The 23,584-nt window shown below is 38.8% G+C and overlaps 1 protein-coding gene across 1 annotated transcript in view; it reads right to left on the bottom strand.

The window, feature by feature from the left end:
• Window positions 1-23,584, bottom strand: part of LOC126253300 (putative sodium-coupled neutral amino acid transporter 7) — a 65,295-nt gene that overhangs the window by 6,728 nt on the left and 34,983 nt on the right. Inside the window, exons 2-7 of the mRNA XM_049954531.1 lie at window positions 21,590-21,714; window positions 16,204-16,402; window positions 15,929-16,064; window positions 8,061-8,211; window positions 309-571; window positions 6-205 (exon numbers count right to left, since the gene is read on the bottom strand). Coding sequence (XP_049810488.1) covers window positions 6-205; window positions 309-571; window positions 8,061-8,211; window positions 15,929-16,064; window positions 16,204-16,402; window positions 21,590-21,714 — 1,074 coding nt within the window. The remainder of the gene's footprint in view (window positions 1-5; window positions 206-308; window positions 572-8,060; window positions 8,212-15,928; window positions 16,065-16,203; window positions 16,403-21,589; window positions 21,715-23,584) is intronic.

Raw genomic sequence — 23,584 nt, 5'->3', positions numbered from 1 at the left:
ATTACCTGGGAAAACAAATATGAAAATAGCTGCGAGACTTCCCAGACAATCTATCACAATTCCCATATCAGGGATGAGCACTGCTAAGAGCAATGTTAATATGAACCATGTTGTTGCTATTACAACTCGTCTCTTTGGTTCTTTAACTGCAATATCGGCCTGACTGTTGTAGAAAAATGTACACCATATTTTGTTTACTGCCTCCCTGCAAAAACGAAAGAAAAACTTATCTCCTTTTCATTTACCAGTTTCATGCTCATATTATGGTTAACCAGGAGTACATTCCACAGCTAAAACAGTAACAGTACCTTCCACAGAATAGTAGTATTGGATAAGTTGTGTATGTCTTTATAGCAATAGCTGTAATACCAATCAGGACAGATGGATGGTATCCCGAATAAGACTCCAGAATATCACTTGTGACATCGGCACCAAATGTCAGGTATCCAAATGTTCCAGCAAGAGTGTATGACAGCATACAAATAAAGACAGCTGCTCCACAACATATTGAAAAATTAAATATGGTGCGTTCATGGAGGCAGGAATAAATTGGTATCACACTGACATGACACTGAAAAAGATATATAAAAAAATAAATGACATCACCAGCAGGTGCACATTAACTTAGTTCTGCCACCGAACCTACAAACGTAAATTTTGGTATTTAATAGTAATTACAAAGATAAGAAGATACCCTGCAAGAAATACAATAAGGTTTAGAATTGGGTGGGAAAAATGACACTTCTACAGTACAACAAGTGAAACAGAATTATTCTGAGCGTCACAGAGTGAGACAGAAGTACCAAAAAATTAAAAAATTCTTCCTGCAATTTCACTAGAAAATATTTTATAAGGAACAGAGGAAAATATTGATTCACAAAAAGTCATCATCTGCTGTTTCTTTTTACATTTAAAACACCAGATACAGCTGATACTCAAGTGTGCCCCCATCTCACCAACACACACACACACACACACACACACACACACACACACACACACACACACAATCACACACAATAGCAATGATAAAGAATGTAAAAAGTATGATGAAAATCAGGCTTATGCTTAGCTATTAAAACATGGAGGACCCACAACTAGAATGAGAGCTACAGACTTCAAAAAGAACACTGCAAGATACAGACACCACTCTATAAGGAGTGTTCAAATGAAAAGGTACAAAAATGTTTTAACAGCCAAACCAGATGAAATTTGCATATGCCGCTTGGAGATAACATAGGGAGACATCTAGGGACGCAAATGTAGTGACCGGCTTGGTTGTGCGCACGTGTCATCTGCCCCTGAAAAATTCAAAGCTGTGCCATCATCAGGCAAGGTGATTCTCACCATCTTTTTAGATGTCCGAGGTCTGATTCTCATCCAATTCCTCAACGGTGACATGAACAGTGAGACACTCTGTAGCCTATGCATGTCCATCAGGATCAAATAGCCTGGGCTGCTCATGGAAGGAGTGATTCTGTTCCATGACAACATGCGTCCACACACCTCTGAGGTCACAGAAAGTGTAATGGCCAAAGTTCAAGCAGCAGCAGCCTGGATATGTCACCCTGTGACTTCCATGTGTTTGGTCCATTAAAGTAATATCTCAAAGGGAATTGCTTGACTGGGAAAATGAACTGAAGGACATAGTAGAGAACTTGCTCACATCACAGCCACAGTAATTCTAAGAACAGAGAGTCCTTCCCTTGTGAAATAGTGGAATAGTTGTGCTCAGGCTGCTGGTGATTACTTCCGAATAAAGATTTAAATTGTATCCACAGTGCTGTTTTGTACCTCTTCTTTCCAATACATCTCACATCTCATAAAACTGTGACTCTTTCTCTCACCTTTATAACAAGAAGTGTCCACTTGCATGTGATAACTGGATGAATTTGATTTCTTTGTGTCACAAAATCCTACCAGTTTACCTTTTAAAGCTAGAAGGACTTCACTTGTCAATCTGACTGGTGAGCATTTTTTAACACTTAATAAATAGTATATGTTCTAATTATATTTCAGACTTCATGTATTTTGTCATCCACAGAAACTATAAACCACCAAACATCTATTACAAAAACAGAATAAATTATAAACATGTTTACCTTAAAGGAGCACAATCAGTCATTTTGATAGGTGAATTCAGAGGAAACATGGTTGCCGTTCTCTATAGAAGTTTAGTGCTCATTGTTATGCAGCATCAGTCTTACTATTCAACGAAGAATTACTGAATTACTTGAACAGTTTACCAGAAGAAGATTCTGAAGGAGAAGATTTTTTGAATCTGATGAGTTGGATCAAAGAAACAAAGATGACATGCAATATTAGCCTCACAAAACAGAACAAGGCAAATCATGAGAGTATGAGTATATCCTATAGAACAACATAAAAAAAATAATGATGATGACTTATGAGTGACAGTGCTACACAGCAAGGTCATCAGTGTCATCAGTGCCCAACATGCAAATAATCCAGTGCTTACAGGTTCAATTCCAGTTGTGCCAGAAATGCTTACTCCCAGCTGACGAAGAAGGGGAAAGAATTGTATCCAACTCAGTATCTGGAAGTTGAAAGTGAAGAGCCTGCAGCCAATAAAAGTGTGGACTAATTGCACTGACCATGCACCTGGAAGATTAGGGCAACATAATATGTTGGCGGAAACTCTAGGGCCAATGTGTAATGCTAACAAGCAAATTTCTGTAAAATAATTGTAATCTTCCTAGCCTTATATATAAAAACTTTGAACAACTGCTCGAAAGTAACGTTCTCCTAAAATAGCGTGAACAGCTCCGATTTATTTTATGAGCGTAACATGTCGTAAGAGCAACAATGTACATGACACAATCTACTACCAAAAAATCATCCATAAAGTAAGTTATAATATGCCTAGTATATCTACAGATATGAATAAGTCATACATCAAAATCACAAGTGTCACTAATATATACACTGTATGATACTTCCATTTCAGATACTTGAAAATGGCCGAAATTGTAAAATCCCACATGAAATAAAGAGAATGGCAGCTGAAGGCATCAAGAAATCTTTCAAAAACTTCATCGCATTGAAACATCTTGTCACAGAGAGTTACATGTGTGCTGGTTAGTGTTGAGAGAGTATAATAATCTACAAAACATAAAAACATTTACAGAAATTAGAGCCTGAGAAGTTCTCCAGGATGACACTTAGAAGCTGCCACAGCCATTGTATATGCATGTGGAGCATTTGGAGGAAAGAAATTCCTCCTCAAACTCATATAGTCTCAAGTGTGTGGACTGCATTTTTTCCTCACATAATGGGATGAAAGAACTCGTGGAAGTCAGGCAGTTTTTAAGATCTGATGACGATCATATTTTGCTGAAAGACTCGAGACCAGTGGCTTTGCAACAGCTATCCCACCTGGAATCTATTAGAGGACAACCGTATCCAGAACTGTAAATGACACGCATTTATAATATTAGACGAGCAGTTCTATCTTGCCGAGTAAATGAACCAAGAGAACACAACCATAGTAGGTGCACTGAATACAACCCTAAAAGAAGTTCCTCCAGGAGCAATGTCCACTGCTGGATCTTTGTATCATACACTCTTATATAAATCTGGTGACAGCAACGACACCCTATCAGTGGAAGACCACAAAAAGTATTGCCCTGCTGAGCACAATGCGCCTCCCAGTTGCAGCGGACCAAGGAACACAGGAGATATTCCCTGGAACTGTGAGCTGCTACAATTCCACTGATATTCTGGACCTGATATCTCATCTGTACACTGTCAAGTCTAGCTGCTGCAGATGGCCTACACACATTTTTTTTCTCAACATGCTAGACCTTGCTGGAATCAATGCCCTTACCCTTTACAGAGAGACAATAGGAGAGGAAGTTACCCTGTGAATGTTTATTTTCAAATTAGCAAAACTCTCTTCTGCTTATGTACAGTCAGGGAAAAGGTCTGGTCATACATTCACTGTGACCACTGAAATATACGAGGTACCAGTACAAAAGCCCTGCCGGATAACAGGATGCAAAAGTTCAAAAAACAAGCAATCTGTACGAGGTCCGTGTGCTGGAAGTGTTCAGTATGTGTGTACAAAGCATTTTGACGAAGGTGGTGGCTTTAATTGAAAATGTGTCACAGAGGAAAAGAAAGTTATTTTTTAGTAATTGCCATAAATAGAAAGAAAAATGGACATATCATATGTCTGCCTGTGTCTATATATGTGCAGATGGATGTGTGTGTGCAAGTGTATACCTGTCCTTTTTTCCCCCTAAGGTAAGTCCTTCCGCTCCCGGGATTGGAATGACTCCTTACCCGCTCCCTTAAAATCCAAATCCTTTTGTCTTTCCCTCTCCTTCCCTCTTTCCTGATGAAGCAACCTCGGGTTGCGAAAGCTCGAAATTTGTGTGTGTGTTTTTTATTGTGTCTATCTACCAGCACTTTCTCGTTTGGTACGTCACAGCATCTTTGTTTTTTATACATATTTTTCCCTCGTGGAATGTTTCCCTCTATTACATTTTATAATTACACATTCATTTCCATTTGTAAGTAAGTTTCAATGAATATTTAGTTAAATATAGTTTCCATAGAAAAATCTAAACATAGCACATTGGTAGGGTAAGCAGAATACACTAGTGACATTTAAAGACATTGTACTGAATTAATGTAATGGAAAAGAAAAAAAAGAAAAAAAAAGAAAGAAAGGAAACAGCACCATTCAAAATGACCGGAAGTGCTCCTAAGCCAATTATCCTAGTGTGAAGCTCCATGATTCCCACAGCTGAAATACTATAAGTGGTAGTCAAAGTTTCAATTACCGCCTTAAAAAAAGTCATGTAGTTAATTTTATGTTTGTTTGTGTATACATGCCTGCAGCTCAGGTATACATTGAAATCTTCATGCCACAGTACTCCAAGCTTGCCACTGGAAGGAACAAAATAAAATGACAGTCCACTGGCAAAGTGGAGAACTGTGTCTCAATCCATTGAATGTAGCACTGGAAATGTCACATTTGGATGAGATCTTTAGTCATCAGCACTGGCTTGACACAGCTGACATCAGCAGGTCCATCAGATGACTGAAGTGAGACTTGATATGTTACTTTGGTAACAAGATACTGGGAATATTTTTATTTCTATCTTTAGCTTGTACTTTTTATATTTAATAGTAACACTGCATTTTGTCTTTCTGTATTTTCAATTCTGGTGATGAGTCATAAGAGCCAAAACTGATAATCCGGTTTAAGTCCAAGCAATGTGATCAAGACATTGTGAATAAAAAAGTATATACCCGAGACATAGCATATTCAACACCAACTTCAAAATTAGCTCACAGCAATGTACTATAATACTGGTATTATTGTATGGATGTGAAGTTTTAATAATTTGTGAGAATGACAATGACAAATAATACTCTAAAGGAAAAAATTGTTAAGAAGAATTCGATTTATGAGTAAGATACAAGGAAATAGCGGCTGCAAAATGAATATTCACTGGAGATGTGTGAACACTTTAATGTCTTCAAAAGCTAAAACACAATAGTCAGACAATGGATAAATAATAAAAATGTCCAAAGATAGACTACCTAATATAGCATTCTCTAGAAAACTGTAATATACATGTGGAAGAAGAACTAGGAGTAGATGGTGGGACATCTGTAACGATGCAGCAAAGATGAATAGGTGAGGCTTGCAGACCCCTCCCTCCCTCCCTCTCTCTCTCTCTCTCTCTCTCTCTCTCTCTCTCTCAAACAATACAGTTGACACAGTATGTGTCAAATGCAATGCCCAAAAACATGTCAAAAACACGTATCTACACACACACACACACACACACACACACACACACACACATATATATATATATATATATATATATATATATATATATATATATATATATATATATATGGATCAAGTGATAAGCCTTGTTATTGGAATGGTGGGGGGATTTATATTCCCTTTTATCATCATTTTTTATGTTCATTCAACAATTAGTAAAAACAAAAAAAGGAAAAAACAAATGCAGCTAGTTGGCATCAAAAATATTAATAAATAGGAATGAATAGTTTTCATTCTCCATATAAAGAAATATAGCAACTGAAATCCCCATCTCTTCCATAACTATGAAATAATAAAAGTAATATGATAAGATGCATGGAAAGACAAAAGCGGATATTCCACATTTACTGTCCAAGACAGCTTTTCCTTTACACACAATCATGGCTAATAAAAATTTCTTTCCTGCAACATCTTTGGCCATCACAAAACCATTTTGTAACATCTCAGATTATCTGCTATTATTCCTCAGAATAATACTATTTCAATCATTAATGGCTTAACAGCTCAACAGGCAAGAAGTCAATCATTAGTTCAAAGATGTGGGTAAGAAATTTCCATGCACACTGTAGCAGTGCAAGCTGCGACCATCCACTCGGTCTAACATTATGCCTGACATTAATTACAATATTTTTTCTGTCTTTGGTCTTGTTTTATGAATGATGTGTATACAGCTATTACACTGACAGAGAATCTTTAAGATTTATTATTCAAAACAGAATTTCCAGATTGCTGATGACAACAGGCCAATTAATTTGCTTTAAAATGATTTCAATAAAAAGATATCCATAATTTAAGATGTTCCACAAGCATGTGGCTACAGAATTTGGAATGAGCTAATAAGTATTTACAACTAAAGTGTTATAGCTCTGATTAAAGCCCTCATGTCTCTCTTCTTAGCGAACATCTTGCTTTTTACAAAAATGTCACATTTCAAAAGTTATTCGTAATTGAAGTTTTCTTCTTACAGAATGTTTCACTTTTAATTAGTCATTGTGTCCATTTCCAAAATTCAGTTACCTAGTTTTGAAGCTCTAATTTTTCTGATTGGAAAACTGCCCACTTCCATTAAGAAAACATGTTAGTACGTTAAGTATTCAATCTAGAAAATTTCATATTTTAACCTATTTTGGCAGGATTATTGAATCCTGCAGGAGTACATATAGTTTTCAGACTATAGTCCATACAACTTTCTTAATTTTTAAGTTGTTCAACTCCTAGTTAAACCTAATTAAACTTTGACCCTTAATACCATATCCATTAATTTTACAAGTTATTACTCATATGCAATTTTACATAGAATTATGCAGGATAATACTTCAGTTGGTCAGTGTCTAATAGTTAAACTGCAAACATTTATATAAATATCTTTTGTGGAATTCTTTGAATCAGTCTGTGGCTTGCTTTCATTGTAACATCTCAGTGATCAACTTTTCTGTTAGGCATCATTTGTTGAAATATTGTCATTTAGTCACTAGCATTTTAATCTTTGTGAACTCCTTTAGGTCTGTCTGAGGGCAGCTATTATTTTGCGAAGATCATTTAAGCCCCGATCAGCTATTTAAATACGAACAACTCCATATCATCTTTGATCAGCTGATTGCCTATGGTCACACAAATGATAAACACTTCAGTTTCAATCATTTTATGTCAATATTATTCAGTCCATAATTTCCTGTGATGAATGTACTGTATAAATTATCATATACTGGCTGATCATTATAATGATTGTGCTAACAAATGTGGGAAAGTATCAAGCTAACTGCTGTAGCATTGCATTCATCATTTCGAACTTGTCATTAACCCAGATTTCGTCAAGACACCAAAAACTATAAGACCAGCTAACAAGGTCTAGCGTAGCAAATAGGTTAGTCAGACAGCATGGCATGGAAAATTTCAAGACATTGCAGTGACATTATTAACCTCAAACTTTATAGCCAATGGTTAATAACCTCAATTTGTATGGATATTAAGCAGTAAAAAATGTAGCAATGTGGCCAGACAGAATTCTCTACTTTCATATTTTACACAAAAAACAGCCTATCTCGTCCAGAGTGATCAATTTGAGCAAACCTAGTAGGTCTGAAGTAAATGAGTGCAGTATCTATTTGTCTCATGAAAATAACAGTAAACTGAAACCACCACCACCAATGATGATGATGATGATGATGATGATGGGTCAGGATGCTATGATTTTGTTTAGTATAAAGCAAGTTATATTGTAAATACAAACCTGGTATCCAAAACAAATAACCGGGACCACCAGAAACACATCAGTCCATTCTGTTGGACTAGTTTTAATTGGACCAGGAGTAAATTCTCCTGCGAACTTTTGGTACACTATGAGCACCACAACATAAAAGACAGCTCCCACACCCAAATAGCTGCAAAGAATCAAGCAATCATGAAGGATGGTCTCATTTCTAAAATTGCACATTTGAAATAATGCATGAAAAGCATATATTAAAACCTACAATAGGTCTGAAAATAAATTATACATGATTCACCAGTTTCTCTGTCATAAATAAAAGCTCTGGAACATATGTAACCTCATCCATGACTGATACTTAGAACACCCACAACTGGATAATAATGTCATGTCCCCACCTTCCCACCTCCCCCTGAAGATTTATATTTATCCCCAAAGAATTAGAATTTTAATTTTGGATGACAGCATCCATTTAATTTACAAATTTTATTGAGTTGTTGGCAGAATGATAAATATGCTTTACATCTTTTATTAACATTTAAATATCTCTATACTACCTTTGTAGTTCTAAACAAAAAGTATCAATCATGTAAGATGCTATCTCATCATACCGTGAACAGAGGTAACTACACAATTCAGAAGAAAACTGTGTACTAGAAGCACACGCTATTTACATGGTAAACAAAATTTGCTGTACAAAATAATTTTAAATGACAAATTAATTTATAAAAGCATGAAGCGTGTTTGGCTGCAGCTCAGTGAAAGAGTGCAATACACGCACATACAGGTAACAGTTTTGAGATATGATTACTGATTTACTTGATCTACCATACTACATTCATTGTAGAGGATAACATTGTAGCAATTGCTGAAAGGAGCATATACCTTCTCGTTATGACAATTATTAAAAACAGACATGCACTGTGAAGACAGCGTGTATACAGAGTGTTACAGAATGATGACATTCACAAAATTTTGGGAAAGGAACCCGTAGCCAGAAATGTGAAACAGTTTCTACAGGCACTATGCACTTTCTATGCATTTGGTAAGCGAAATGAAACACCATACTACTGTAGTTTGGGAAACTTTTATTGCTAAAACAGTAGAGCACAATCAAATATTGTAAACTGGCATAAATGTTCAATGTAATGACCACCAACTTCATTATACAGGGTGGTCCATTGATAGTGAGTGGGCCAAATATCTCATGAAATAAGCATCAAATGAAAGAACTACAAAGAACGAAACTCGTCTAGCTTGATGGGGTAAACCAGATGGCGCTATGGTTGGGCCATTAGATGGCACTGCCATAGGTCAAACGGATATCAACTGCATTTTTTTAAATAGGAACCTCCATTTTTTTATTACATATTCGTGTAGTACGTAAAGAAATATGAATGTTTTAGTTGGACCAATTTTTTCGCTTTGTGATAGATGGCGCTGTAATAGTCACAAACGTAAGTACGTGGTACCACGTAACATTCCGCCAGTGCAGATGGTATTTGCTTCGTGATACATTACCCGTGTTAAAATGGACCGTTTACCAACTGCGGAAAAGGTCAATATTGTGTTGATGTATGGCTATTGTGATCAAAATGCTCAACAGGTGTGTGCTATGCATGCTGCTTGGTATCCTGGATGACATCATCCAAGTGTCCGGACTGTTTGCCTGATAGTTACGTTATTTAAGGAAACATGAAGTGTTCAGACACATGTGAAACATCAACCACGTCTTGCAACAAATGATGATGCCCAAGTAAGTGTTTTAGCTGCTGTCGCGGCTAATCCGCACATCAGTAGCAGACAAATTGCGCGAGAATTGGTAATCTCAAAAACGTCGGTGTTGAGAATGCTACATCGACATCGATTGCACCCGTACCATATTTCTATGCACCAGGAATTGCATGGCAACGACTTTGAACGTCGTGTACAGTTCTGCCACTGGGCATAAGAGAAATTACGAGATGATAACAGATTTTTTGCACGCTTTCTATTTAGAGACGAAGCGTCATTCACCAACACCATCTGGTTCCCCCTTCAAGCTAGAAAAGTTTTGTTCTTTGTAGTTTTTCCGTTTGACACTTATTTCATGAGATATTTGGCCCGGTCATGATCAATGGACCACCCCATATAATGCACAATGACAAACCATGTTTTGTCTTATTGTAAAATTTCACTTTCCCTTCTGAAGGTATCAAATGCTGTAAAGATGCACACAATAGACTGTACTCAGAACTGTTTCTGCTGGTGTTGGATACACAAGGGACTTTACATAATCACAGAGGAAAGAGTCAAGAGGAGTGAGGTCAGGGGAATACACATGCCAAGGGACAGGCGGTCCCTTTTGATTACTCTGAAGTTGTCTGTGAGGTATGACCCTCACCCAACAATCAAGGTGCGCTGGAGCACCATCATGCTGAAACCACAAACTAGTGCACAGCTGCAATGAAATGTCCACCAGAAGTTCAGAGAAGGCACCTCAAGGTTCAAATACCATGCACCATTCAAATGATCTGGTACAATGTGTGGTCCAATAAGGTAATCTCTAAGAATTTCAGCCCAAATGTTTAAGCTGTGAATCTCACATGGTAACTTCTTGTTCAGGTGGTGTGTGGATTTTTAACAGTCCATTGGTGGTTATTTCAGGAGTTAAAAGCTCCCTCCCTCACGTAAGTTGACTTATAAGTAAACAGTACATGGTCTGGTCTGGAAAATTGGGGACAGCAGCACACTGATGAAGGAACTACCACATAAACTGTACCATGGTTCAAAATCAGGTTGTCTTACAGTCTGAACTGGTTGATCACAGAATGGCTGTAGGTAAACACTATGCAAAGCTGCCCAGACAGACAAGTGATCTAACAACATTGCCTTCAAATTCAAGGGTTTGTGTCCTCCTCCTTGCACCTGCCTGATGTGTATCAGATGACACGATTTCTCTCCATCATACTAAGATCAACTTTGGCAAATAAATTGATACTTGAAAGTCATCTGTTAGGATATGCTCCTGTTCACAACCAATAAGCAGCACTGACATTCTCATGAGCTTCATAATAACACAAATGCATATCAGCAAGCTCTGCAAATGTGTAAAATCACACAATAGAACATAGCTACAATATGTACACTGACTCACATTAACTAGCTGTGTGATTACAGCACACTGCCGGTGGATGAAGGGGGAGAACTGGTGGATGAGAAGCATTAAGTAACCAACTTCCTGTACACATCATAATTGTGTGTTTAGTCTTCTGTCTCCAGGAATAAGAAAACATGAATGGATGGAAGCGTACCTACCCAAATGACAGTGTAACGTAATTAGATAGATAAAACAAAATCTACTCACCAAGCAATGGCAGGAGAACACACATGTAAAGGTATTGCTATCTGGAAGTTTTCAGAGCCACTAGCTCTTTCAGGCAGAAGGGTTGAAGGGGAAGGAAGAGGTGAGAAGGAAAAAAACTGGTGAGGTTTAGTAGAGTGTTCAGGAAATACACCCAGAACTCTAGGTCAGGGGAGACTTATTAGAAATGATGAGAAGGTAAGATAGACTGTAGCTTAGAGGTGAAAGAGTAATATGCATGAGAGAGAATAATGACAAAACACCATGCACTAGTTAATAAGAGCAGAAAGCTACGTGAATTGTATGTGGTTTGATGCATGAGGTGGGGAAAAATAGACAGGTCAGGAAACGAAAGATATAGAAAACTGAAAGAGAATGTAGATAGGAATAGTCACTGAGAACAACTGCTGAGACCAGAGGAATTAACATAAATGCCAGCTAGGTGGTGAGAATCAAGAGCATGTTGTAACACTAGTCCCCCCCCCCTCCCCCCCCCCCTCCAATCTGTGGAATTTTGAGAAACTGGTGTCTGGGGGAAGAATCCAGATAGTACAGGTGGTGAAACTGGCACTGAGGTCATGACTGTCACGTTGCAGAACATGCTCTGCAACAAGATGTTGAGTGTTGCCAGTACACACCCTCTGCCTATGCCCATTCATCATAACTGATAACTTGGTGGTCATCATGCCAATGTACACAGCAGAAAAATGTTTACATAACATTTCACAGATAGCTCTGTGGTGTCACCGCCAGACACCACACTTGCTAGGTGGTAGCCTTTAAATCGGCCGCGGTCTGCTAGTATACGTCGGACCCGCGTGTCGCCACTGTCGGTGATTGCAGACCGAGCGCCACCACACAGCAGGTCTAGAGAGACGTCCTGGCACTCGCCCCAGTTGTACAGCCGACGTTCATAGCAATGGTTCACTGACAAATTATGCTCTCATTTGCCGAGACGATAATTAGCATAGCCTTCAGCTACGTCATTTGCTACGACCTAGCAAGGCGCCGTATTCAATGGATATTTATATTGTGAAGCATGTATCATCAAGAGTGATGTTCTACAATTATGGATTAAAGTTAAGTATTACAGCAACTGCGTCCGTTTTTCTAAGTTCTCATTTCCTTGTAATGTTCCAGACCTCACGCCAGTCTGTGTGTAATTAAACGCGTGCATTTCAGCCTCCTCTAGCAACACGGTGTTGGCTCTTCTGCCAACACAGCAAGCTCTCCCTTCGAAAGTATGTATTTTGTCACTTTTCTGATCTAACTCATGCACTGTATTTGGTCAGCAATCTCTGGCCAGTCTTGCGTATTACCCAATTGCCCATATTTAAGCTTTTAGGTTTTCAAATTCATATGTTGCAGTCCCCAACAATCAGTCTTTCATCCTAGCTGGAAAGTCTCCCCTGACAAGGGGTTCTAGACAACTTTTTCAACTATCCTAAATCTTGTCAGTCCTTTTCCTTTGCCCCTGTTCCTTCCCCTTCAACCCCGCTGCCAGGAGAAACAGCCACTGATTCCAAAAGCTTGCAAACTTCAGTACCTTTATGTGTGTGTTCTCCTGCTGCCACTCGGTGAGTAGTTTTTTTTAGCTATCCACTTACATTACAATTGATTATTTGCACTGACATACCCAAAGAATACATCAAACAACTCTTAATGCTGTAGAAATTTTACTACATTTCCAGCTATAGGCTCCTTACTGCAAAGTGTTCCGCATGTCATCCTTCAAAAACCCCGAATTTTTAAAATTCCATTCCATAACATCTTGTGTATCAACTTAAGAATTAATTGTGAGATTATAAACTGGTCGAATGAAAATAATGCTGGAGCATGTTGTTGGGAAGCAATAAGTGTAATGATACGACAAACCACATTTACATTCACTACCATTATTCTTTCAAGATAAGAACAGGTGCTACACACTGCTAAAGATGGGAAAATCCGCAGATACACAGATATGGCAAAGAGAATCAGTTATGATCAGTGTTTCATTTTTGGCAGACAAAATTAATGACAGATACTGCAAACAGTTGGAAAATCATCTGGAGTACTGTAACCATTAGAGAAGCAGCTAGTTGAAACAAAGAAACATTAGACTAGAACAGAATACAATAGGTTCTTTATTGTCACATGACACATTATATCCAACAGTTTGATTGAAACATTGGTGACTCGTCATGCATAAAAAAAGATACACTAAAAGAAAGCACATGCATGCACCCAGAAGAACATTCAAACACAAAAAGATAAATACATGTTACATTTCTCCTTGTTTCTTAAAATTTCCCACAATGGTTTAAATTTTTTTCTTTTTAAGGATTTTTCATGCTATCTTTTGTTGTTTATAAATATGGACATACATAAAAATAATACATACCTCCATAAATAAGGAACATGTTGAAACACCTAGATACTTAGTACATAGTTTATATACATACATATTTCATAAGTATGGACACATACAAAAAGAACATATACCTTCATTAAAAGAGAACCTATGCATACACACAATGTAAAAAAAGCACAGAAACAAACCGAATTTAATATCTCCTACTTGTCCTCATTGTTTATAAAATCATCCACACTGCAGTAACATTCGCTTTTTGTCATGCAATATGGAATATTTTCAAATAATGCTAGTCTGTAGCAAGGTAACCTGATCTTGTTTATGCCTTGTTTCATAAGCATGTGAAAACAAATTTCTTTCAAAAAGGTGTTGGGTTTTTAGCTCAAAGAGAAGTTTTTCATATACTAACATATAAGAAATTGTCAATTGAAAGTATAATTCACGAGACAATATAGAGCTGAAAAGCAAAAACAACCTGAAACTTCCTTTCAACAGAAAAAGAAAAACTACATCATAGTGAGATGGAAAAGGTAGGTGGGGTGGAGGCTGGGGGGATGGAGGGGGAGAATATGTGAAGCGATAAGTAGCAACAATGGGAAGATGAATAACACAGAGATATAATCAGAATACCAAGTATATTGTGAGAATTATGACAGGACATGTGAACTTTTTCATTCAATAACAAAAGAACACTATCAAGATACAAATTACCATTGTATTGTCAGTATTTTATGGCACTACTGTTGCATCACACTTGCACAAATGTTTCACTGTTGTTAAATGTTCATGCTAATTAGCTACTATTTCATCACACAAAAGTGGCACCTGATAGACAACAGACTGATGGAATTTGAAAATATAAATGTTACAGATGTATAATACTACTACTACTACTACTACTACTACTACTACTACTACTACTAAAATAGTAGTTTACATGAAGTGTCTTCAAAGATATGATCGTGTAACTCCAAACGTATAACACAACCATGTTGACATATAATAAATATTTATCTGTATCCAGTATTAAGGCATAACATCAGTCTCTCACTCTTTCAATGATGATATACAAAGTGGAACTCCTATTCAGTGAGGTTGAGCATTCAGATTGAAATTATGTGTCAACATATAATTCAGAAACCCATGTGATACAAGCATGACCCACATACCAAGTAACATAGTAGAATAAATGATGATAAAAAATATTACTAAAGTCAATTCTCTGAGGCTGACTTTGGTATAGGCATGCATTTTAATATAGTAGGTGCCACACCACAATGGGTAATTCAAATGATGTAGCTCACCTCCAGGAAGAGCTTTCTCTTTTTTTGTCAGAGGATAAATTTATTATTTGGAACTGCCAGTGCACAAGTTCTCTGAGAAAAATTCAGTTCATGACTAGCACTAACTAATTAATTTCCTATTACACCAACAACATCTCTTATAAGACTTGCCTCTATTTTGTTTTGCTTTGACTTGACGAAAGACATGCTAGTAGGTAAGCATTTTCAACAGTGAAGAACTTCATTCATGCAGCAATAAGTGTGGTGTCACCGCCAGACACCACACTTGCTAGGTGGTAGCTTTAAATCGGCTGCGGTCCATTAGTACATGTCGGACCCGCGTGTCGCCACTGTGAGTGATCGCAGACCGAGCGCCACCACACGGCAGGTCTCGAGAGACTTACGAGCACTCGCCCCAGTTGTATGGACGACTTTGCTAGCGACTACACTGACGAAGCCGCGCTCCTTTGCCGAGCAGATAGTTAGAATAGCCTTCAGCTAAGTCCATGGCTACGACCTAGCAAGGCGCCATTAGCCTTACATAGCAATTGATACTTATCGTATAAAGCATGTCTCATCAAGAACGATGTATACAACAAGGATGGATTAAAGTTGAGTATTCCAGAAGCTACGTACTTTTCTTTATAGCATTCATTACGTATCCTGTTTCAGACCACACGCCATCCTTCGTGTGTTTATAGCATGCATAGCGGTCCCCTAAAATCACACTGTGTCGGCACTTCTGTCGACACATCAATAAGACTAATAAAAATGTCAAAAGCCACGGTTACAAAATCTACCTGATTTCAGAGATATCCAACTCCATAAAAAGCTACAAAAATTAAATCACAAGCACATGACTGTAACCTTTGTAGTTATATAACAGATCAGAGAAGTGTTATGTTCACCTTACCTGACATATTTGAGAAAATCAATCCTCCTGGAATAACAAAATGGAAGAATACACACTGTGGAGCTTGCCACTATTGTAAAGATGCGATTCATATACCAGTAATGGCAGAAGTCAGATCCGTGAAGTGACGAAAATACTTCAAATAAATAAGAAAAATATTAATTTCAATGAAACAAAACAAAACAGAAATATAAAACAAAATACTACTAAACACAACACATCCTTGCATAAAGAATCATGCAACTAATGAGCAAGAGAGAGAGTTTGCTGGATACCTCTGTCAAACTGATCACCTATGATGACGAGGAAGGTGAGGCAGGTGCCAAAGCAGTACAGAGCGACGCAGAGGCAACATGCGATAAGACCTGGAGTTCCACACAGACCCTCCAGTATGTCCTGCAGTGTGCGCGCCCCTGTCTCGTCTGAACAGTGTGCCAGCGTCACCAGTGCTCCCAATATCCATACTAACAGTACCTATACAGACATACAACACACATCACTGCAGTGCTGCATCATCATACAAAAGCAAATACCTGACACTTTAGCATTGACAACAGTAGCATATTAAAATGACGGTAAATTATAAATGCAAGCCCGCCCCCCCCCCCCCCCATGCCCCCACCCCTCCACCACATTTTTACTTCTGTATGCAAAGGCTAGTCTCTCAGGAAATATCACAGGGATTTGAACATTGCTTTTGGTAATAGACTGAATCATAGGAAAGTTTTGTGTATATAATTTACTACCACTAAGGTAGAAAATCATCTTGTCATAGATACACACTGCTACCTGTGCAAAGTCACGATGGGTCGCTAGTTTCATATGAAGTCAAACTGTCAATCACAAGTGAAAGCCAGCAAAAGCCGTGATGTGGGTTTACAGAAGCGTTAAAATACAGTTTGATCAGAAATCAAGCAATGATTAATAAGGAATTTCACTCTGTTAGATTGTTATTTATGTAACTGAAAAATGGAACTCTCAATAGTTTTCTTAACTGGTAGTGATGAGCATACAGTCATACAAGAATGGTGCTGTTTGGTTCATTTGAACACAGAGAGGCACAGATAATTCTTCCAGTCAAGAGAATATATAGTGTGTATTGTGGCTGGCCTAAAGGAAACCATTATGTTATGTTCAATGTCATTTATGCACCAATCATAATAAAGTGTTCACCATTCTCACAGTGCTTTGCACAGGGGCCACCAATTTTCACAGAAACAAATTGCTGAATCACAATGACGAAGAATATATCAGGGAACTAAAAGGCTTTTGCTATGAACACACAATTTTCATTATGTACACCATGTCATAGGTGACTGGAATTCGTCAGTAGGAAAAGGGAGAGAAGGAAACATAGTAGGTGAATATGGATTGGGGGGAAGAAATGAAAGAGGAAGCCGCCTTGTAGAATTTTGCACAGAGCATAACTTAATCATAGCTAACACTTGGTTCAAGAATCATATAAGCAGGTTGTATACCTGGAAGAATCCCGGAGATACTAAAAGGTATCAGATAGATTATATAATGGTAAGACAGAGATTTAGGAACCAGGTTTTAAATTGTAAGACATTTCCAGGGGCAGATGTGGATTCTGACCACAATCTATTGGTTATGAACTGCAGATTGAAATTGAAGAAACTGCAAAAAGGTGGGAATTTAAGGAGATGGGACCTGGATAAACTGAAAGAACCAGAGGTTGTAGGGAGTTTCAGGGAGAGCATAAGGGAACAATTGACAGGAATGGGGGAAAGAAATACAGTAGAAGAAGAGTGGGTAGCTCTGAGGGATGAAGTAATGAACGCAGCAGAGGATCAAGTAGGTAAAAAGACGAGGGCTAATAGAAATCCTTGGGTAACAGAAGAAATATTGCATTTAATTGATGAAAGGAGAAAATATAAAAATGCAGTAAATGAAGCAGGCAAAAAGGAATACAAACGTCTCAAAAATGAGATCGACAGGAAGTGCAAAATGGCTAAGCAGGGATGGCTAGAGGACAAATGTAAGGATGTAGAGGCTTGTCTCACTAGGGGTAAGATAGATACTGCCTACAGGAAAATTAAAGAGACCTTTGGAGAGAAGAGAACCACTTGTATGAATATCAAGAGCTCAGATGGCAACCCAGTTCTAAGCAAAGAAGGGAAGGCAGAAAGGTGGAAGGAGTATATAGAGGGTTTATACAAGGGCGATGTACTTGAGGACAATATTATGGAAATGGAAGAGGATGTAGATGAAGATGAAATGGGAGATAAGATACTGCGTGAAGAGTTTGACAGAGCACTGAAAGACCTGAGTCGAAACAAGGCCCCGGGAGTAGACAACATTCCATTAGAACTACTGATGGCCTTGGGAGAGCCAGTCATGACAAAACTCTACCATCTGGTGAGCAAGATGTATGAGACAGGCGAAATACCCACAGACTTCAAGAAGAATATAATAATTCCAATCCCAAAGAAAGCAGGTGTTGACAGATGTGAAAATTACCGAACTATCAGTTTAATAAGTCACAGCTGCAAAATATTAACGCGAATTCTTTACAGACGAATGGAAAAACTGGTAGAAGCGGACCTCGGGGAAGATCAGTTTGGATTCCGTAGAAATGTTGGAACACTTGAGGCAATACTAACCTTACGACTTATCTTAGAAGAAAGATTAAGGAAAGGCAAACCTACGTTTCTAGCATTTGTAGACTTAGAGAAAGCTTTTGACAACGTTAACTGGAATACTCTCTTTCAAATTCTGAAGGTGACAGGGGTAAAATACAAGGAGCGAAAGGCTATTTACAATTTGTACAGAAACCAGATGGCAGTTATAAGAGTCGAGGGGCATGAAAGGGAAGCAGTGATTGGGAAAGGAGTGAGACAGGGTTTTAGCCTCTCCCCGATGTTATTCAATCTGTATATTGAGCAAGCAGTAAAGGAAACAAAAGAAAAATTCGGAGTAGGTATTAAAATTCATGGAGAAGAAGTAAAAACTTTGAGGTTCACCGATGACATTGTAATTCTGTCAGCGACAGCAAAGGACTTGGAAGAGCAGTTGAACGGAATGGACAGTGTCTTGAAAGGAGGATATAAGATGAACATCAACAAAAGCAAAACGAGGATAATGGAATGTAGTCAAATGAAATCAGATGATGCTGAGGGGATTAGATTAGTAAATGAGACACTTAAAGCAGTAAAGGAGTTCTGCTATTTGGGGAGCAAAATAAATGATGATGGTCGAAGTAGAGAGGATATAAAATGTAGACTGGCAATGGCAAGGAAATCGTTTCTGAAGAAGAGAAATTTGTTAACATCGAGTATAGATTTAAGTGTCAGGAAGTCGTTTCTGAAAGTATTTGTATGGAGTGTAGCCATGTATGGAAGTGAAACATGGACGATAAATAGTTTGGACAAGAAGAGAATAGAAGCTTTCGAAATGTGGTGCTACAGAAGAATGCTGAAGATAAGGTGGGTAGATCACGTAACTAATGAGGAGGTATTGAATAGGATTGGGGAGAAGAGAAGTTTGTGGCACAACTTGACTAGAAGAAGGGATCGATTGGTAGGACATGTTTTGAGGCATCAAGGGATCACAAATTTAGCATTGGAGGGCAGCGTGGAGGGTAAAAATCGTAGAGGGAGACCAAGAGATCAATACACTAAGCAGATTCAGAAGTATGTAGGTTGCAGTAGGTACTGGGAGATGAAGAAGCTTGCACAGGATAGAGTAGCATGGAGAGCTGCATCAAACCAGTCTCAGGACTGAAGACCACAACAACAACAACAACAACAACAACACCATGTCCCTCCCAAGAATTGTCAGGTGCATATTCTCCGGTGCTTTGACACACAAGAGTTATTCAGAAAGTAAGTTCCAATTGGTCGCAAAATGGAAACCACTGTAAAAATCCAATGAAGCTCGGTATAGATGTGTCGAGCAGCGTCTCTAGTATGCCCATTGATCACATCACTTTTCAGCTCTGAATGCACAGTGAGCACATAAAGATGCCTAAGAAATAGCGTCTCCTGCCAAATATGAGGGCCTGGTGAGAGATTTCACTTGATGTTACAAAGCCCACATAACACAACTGTCACACAGTTCCTCCTTCAATCCTCGGCCACACTCTGGAGGGACAATGAAAATGCTCCTGCAGCATTTTTGATGGAAAGTGTTTGATCACCCACAATACAGCCCGTAAATGACTTCCCCTGAATTTCATCCCTACTTACATTAACAGCTGGCTATGAAGACAACATTTGGGAACAGGCAGTGAACTGTAGACCAGCACAGAGAACTGGTGGATAGCACAGGCTGCTGCCTTCTATGTCAAGAGTGTTGGAAAGTTGATACAGTGCTATGACAAGTGTTAAGTAGGAGCAACAACAATGCAGAGAAGTAGCTGGAAGATACAGCTAATTGTTGCAAATAAAACATTTTTTATTTTCACAGTGGTTTCCCTTTTGCAACCAATCAGAACTTACTTTGCAAATAGCCCCTCATATTTGCAGTTTTGTTTTTGCAATGTGTAGCTGAAGTCCACCCAAACAAATACTGCTCACAGCATCTTTCAGGCGCGGAAGCATTGGACTTGTTTCTCACTACAAACAAGATGACTTTTAAGGCGGAATTTTATGTGTCCGCTTGGAGGAGCAGTCCTAAATTAGGTTAGACCAATTTTCATTTTATCAATATGTATTAACATGGACAGTAAAACATGAAGACTAATCAGTACTCCAGCAGTGCCAGCACCATCCTGCTCCACGCTGACTCCTGCCACCACGCAACAGTTCTGCTCAGTTGCTGCTGGTATGTTTCTTATTCTTAGTGTTCTGCTGTCCCTGTTAATACTTTTTTAATAAAACATCACACTAGACTAATACGGACCTGCTCTATTGAATGGGCACATAAAATTCCACTTTAAAAATCATTTTGTTTGTAATGTGAAAAAACCAATGCTTTCCATTGATACTAAAAGATGTGATAAGCCATAATTGTTTGACTTGACTACAACCACACGACACAAAAAAAAATTTCTGATATCTGCCAAAACATCAGAGAATTTCTGCCTGACAACCCTTACAAGAATAACACTGTATATGAACTTGTGACCTGCAACAACTACATGCTGGCCCAAAAGACAGACATGAGTAATAAAAGACTATAATTATGTTCATCTGTCTGATGATCCTCCTTGTATGACCTACACCTTCTTTAACTGGTTGAAAACTTCATTGATCCAGCAACCTATGATAAGCTGAAGCCAGAATGGTGAGCGAGCTCTTCCACATACTCAGTATAGAATTATACAGGTATTTCACTAGGTCCTGTCCATTTCCCTTGGTGAATGGTATTAGTTGATTATGCAGCACATATCTCAGTAACTACCATTTTGGCAATCATGTGATGACAACTCTTTCCTTTTGTACATGGTAAACACGAGTGGTAATGTGGGAGATTATCTCTCCCCCCCCCCCACCACCACCACCACCACCACCACCACCACCACCACCACCACTTCGACCCCCAACCCCACCCCCACCCCCTCCCCCTCCCCCTCTCCTTCATAGGCACAAGATGGTTGCCTCATATGAAATAGGCCAAAACTACCTTTTAATTACTTGGCAATTTTAACATACTATAGCTTTATTTAATGTTATTCTATTTATGTTCCAAATGACTTACCACCTGCACAACCACAGCTGTTGCTATTCCACCAGCCTGGTCAAAAGCTTGAGGGAAATTCAGAAGACCAGCTCCCAGAGCAGCATTCACTATCAGGAATATAGCTGATACTCGATTGGAGCCACCTGAAATTTATCATCATCACAGTGCACTTCTCAAACTGACAAATTTCTTTATACAAGGTGATTCAGAAAGGAAAAAACAATTGTTCATTACAAAAAACTATAAAAGACAGAAAAACACTGCACATGTCACTGGATAGAGGAAGGTTCAAAGTTTTGACACTGCCAAACTGCTGCCTATTTGTAGCAACATGGTGACTACACTACAGGGCTATTACAAATGATTGAAGCGATTTCATAAATTCACTGTAGCTCCATTCATTGACATATGGTCACGACACACTACAGATACATAGAAAAACTCATAAAGTTTTGTTCGGCTGAAGCCGCACTTCAGGTTTCTGCCGCCAGAGCGCTCGAGAGCGTAGTGAGACAAAATGGCGACAGGAGCCGAGAAAGCGTATGTCGTGCTTGAAATGCACTCACATCAGTCAGTCATAACAGTGCAACGACACTTCAGGACGAAGTTCAACAAAGATCCACCAACTGCTAACTCCATTCGGCGATGGTATGCGCAGTTTAAAGCTTCTGGATGCCTCTGTAAGGGGAAATCAACGGGTCGGCCTGCAGTGAGCGAAGAAACGGTTGAACGCGTGCGGGCAAGTTTCACGCGTAGCCCGTGGAAGTCGACGAATAAAGCAAGCAGGGAGCTAAACGTACCACAGCCGATGGTTTGGAAAATCTTACGGAAAAGGCTAAAGCAGAAGCCTTAGCGTTTACAATTGCTACAAGCCCTGACACCCGATGACAAAGTCAAACACTTTGAATTTTCGGCACGGTTGCAACAGTTCATGGAAGAGGATGCGTTCAGTGCGAAACTTGTTTTCAGTGATGATGCAACATTTTTTCTTAATGGTGAAGTGAACAGACACAATGTGTGAATCTGGGCGGTAGAGAATCCTCACGCATTCGTGCAGCAAATTCGCAATTCACCAAAAGTTAACGTGTTTTGTGCAATCTCACGGTTTAAAGTTTACGGCCCCTTTTTCTTCTGCGAAAAAAACGTTACAGGACACGTGTATCTGGACATGCTGGAAAATTGGCTCATGCCACAACTGGAGACCGACAGCGCCGACTTCATCTTTCAACAGGATGGTGCTCCACCGCACTTCCGTCATGATGTTCGGCATTTCTTAAACAGGAGATTGGAAAACCGATGGATCGGTCGTGGTGGAGATCATGATCAGCAATTCACGTCATGGCCTCCACGCTCTCCCGACTTAACCCCATGCGATTTCTTTCTGTGGGGTTATGTGAAAGATTCAGTGTTTAAACCTCCTCTACCAAGAAACGTGCCAGAACTGCGAGCTCGCATCAACGATGCTTTCGAACTCATTGATGGCGACATGCTGCGCCGAGTGCGGGAGGAACTTGATTATCGGCTTGATGTCTGCCGAATCACTAAAGGGGCACATATCGAACATTTGTGAATGCCTAAAAAAACTTTTTGAGTTTTTGTATGTGTGTGCAAAGCATTGTGAAAATATCTCAAATAATAAAGTTATTGTAGAGCTGTAAAATCGCTTCAATCATTTGTAATAACCCTGTACAAGAGAAATCATTTTGCGTGTTGAAATTTGCATGGAGTCAATCTATTGTTCAAGTGCAATGTGCATTCTGCCCTCAATTAATCAAGAATCCACTTCTGCACAAGCAGATTTATGATTAGCATCTAAATTCATGGAAGTTGGTTGAATATGGAAAGGGAGAGCACTGGTCGACCACACGTCTCATTAAAATGTCAAGCTTATACGAGACAAATTCACACTGAGCCCTCTGAAGACTATAAAACAGCATTCAACTTCCTCAAAAAATGGTGGGGGATGTCCTGAAACAATGTCTGCATATGAAGCCCTAAAAGCTGCAGTTACTG

This window comes from Schistocerca nitens, chromosome 4 (assembly GCF_023898315.1).
Source record: "Schistocerca nitens isolate TAMUIC-IGC-003100 chromosome 4, iqSchNite1.1, whole genome shotgun sequence".
Classification (NCBI taxonomy): domain Eukaryota; kingdom Metazoa; phylum Arthropoda; class Insecta; order Orthoptera; family Acrididae; genus Schistocerca; species Schistocerca nitens.
Note: the sequence above shows the minus strand (reverse complement) of the source record. Positions and strands in the feature narration are given on the sequence as shown.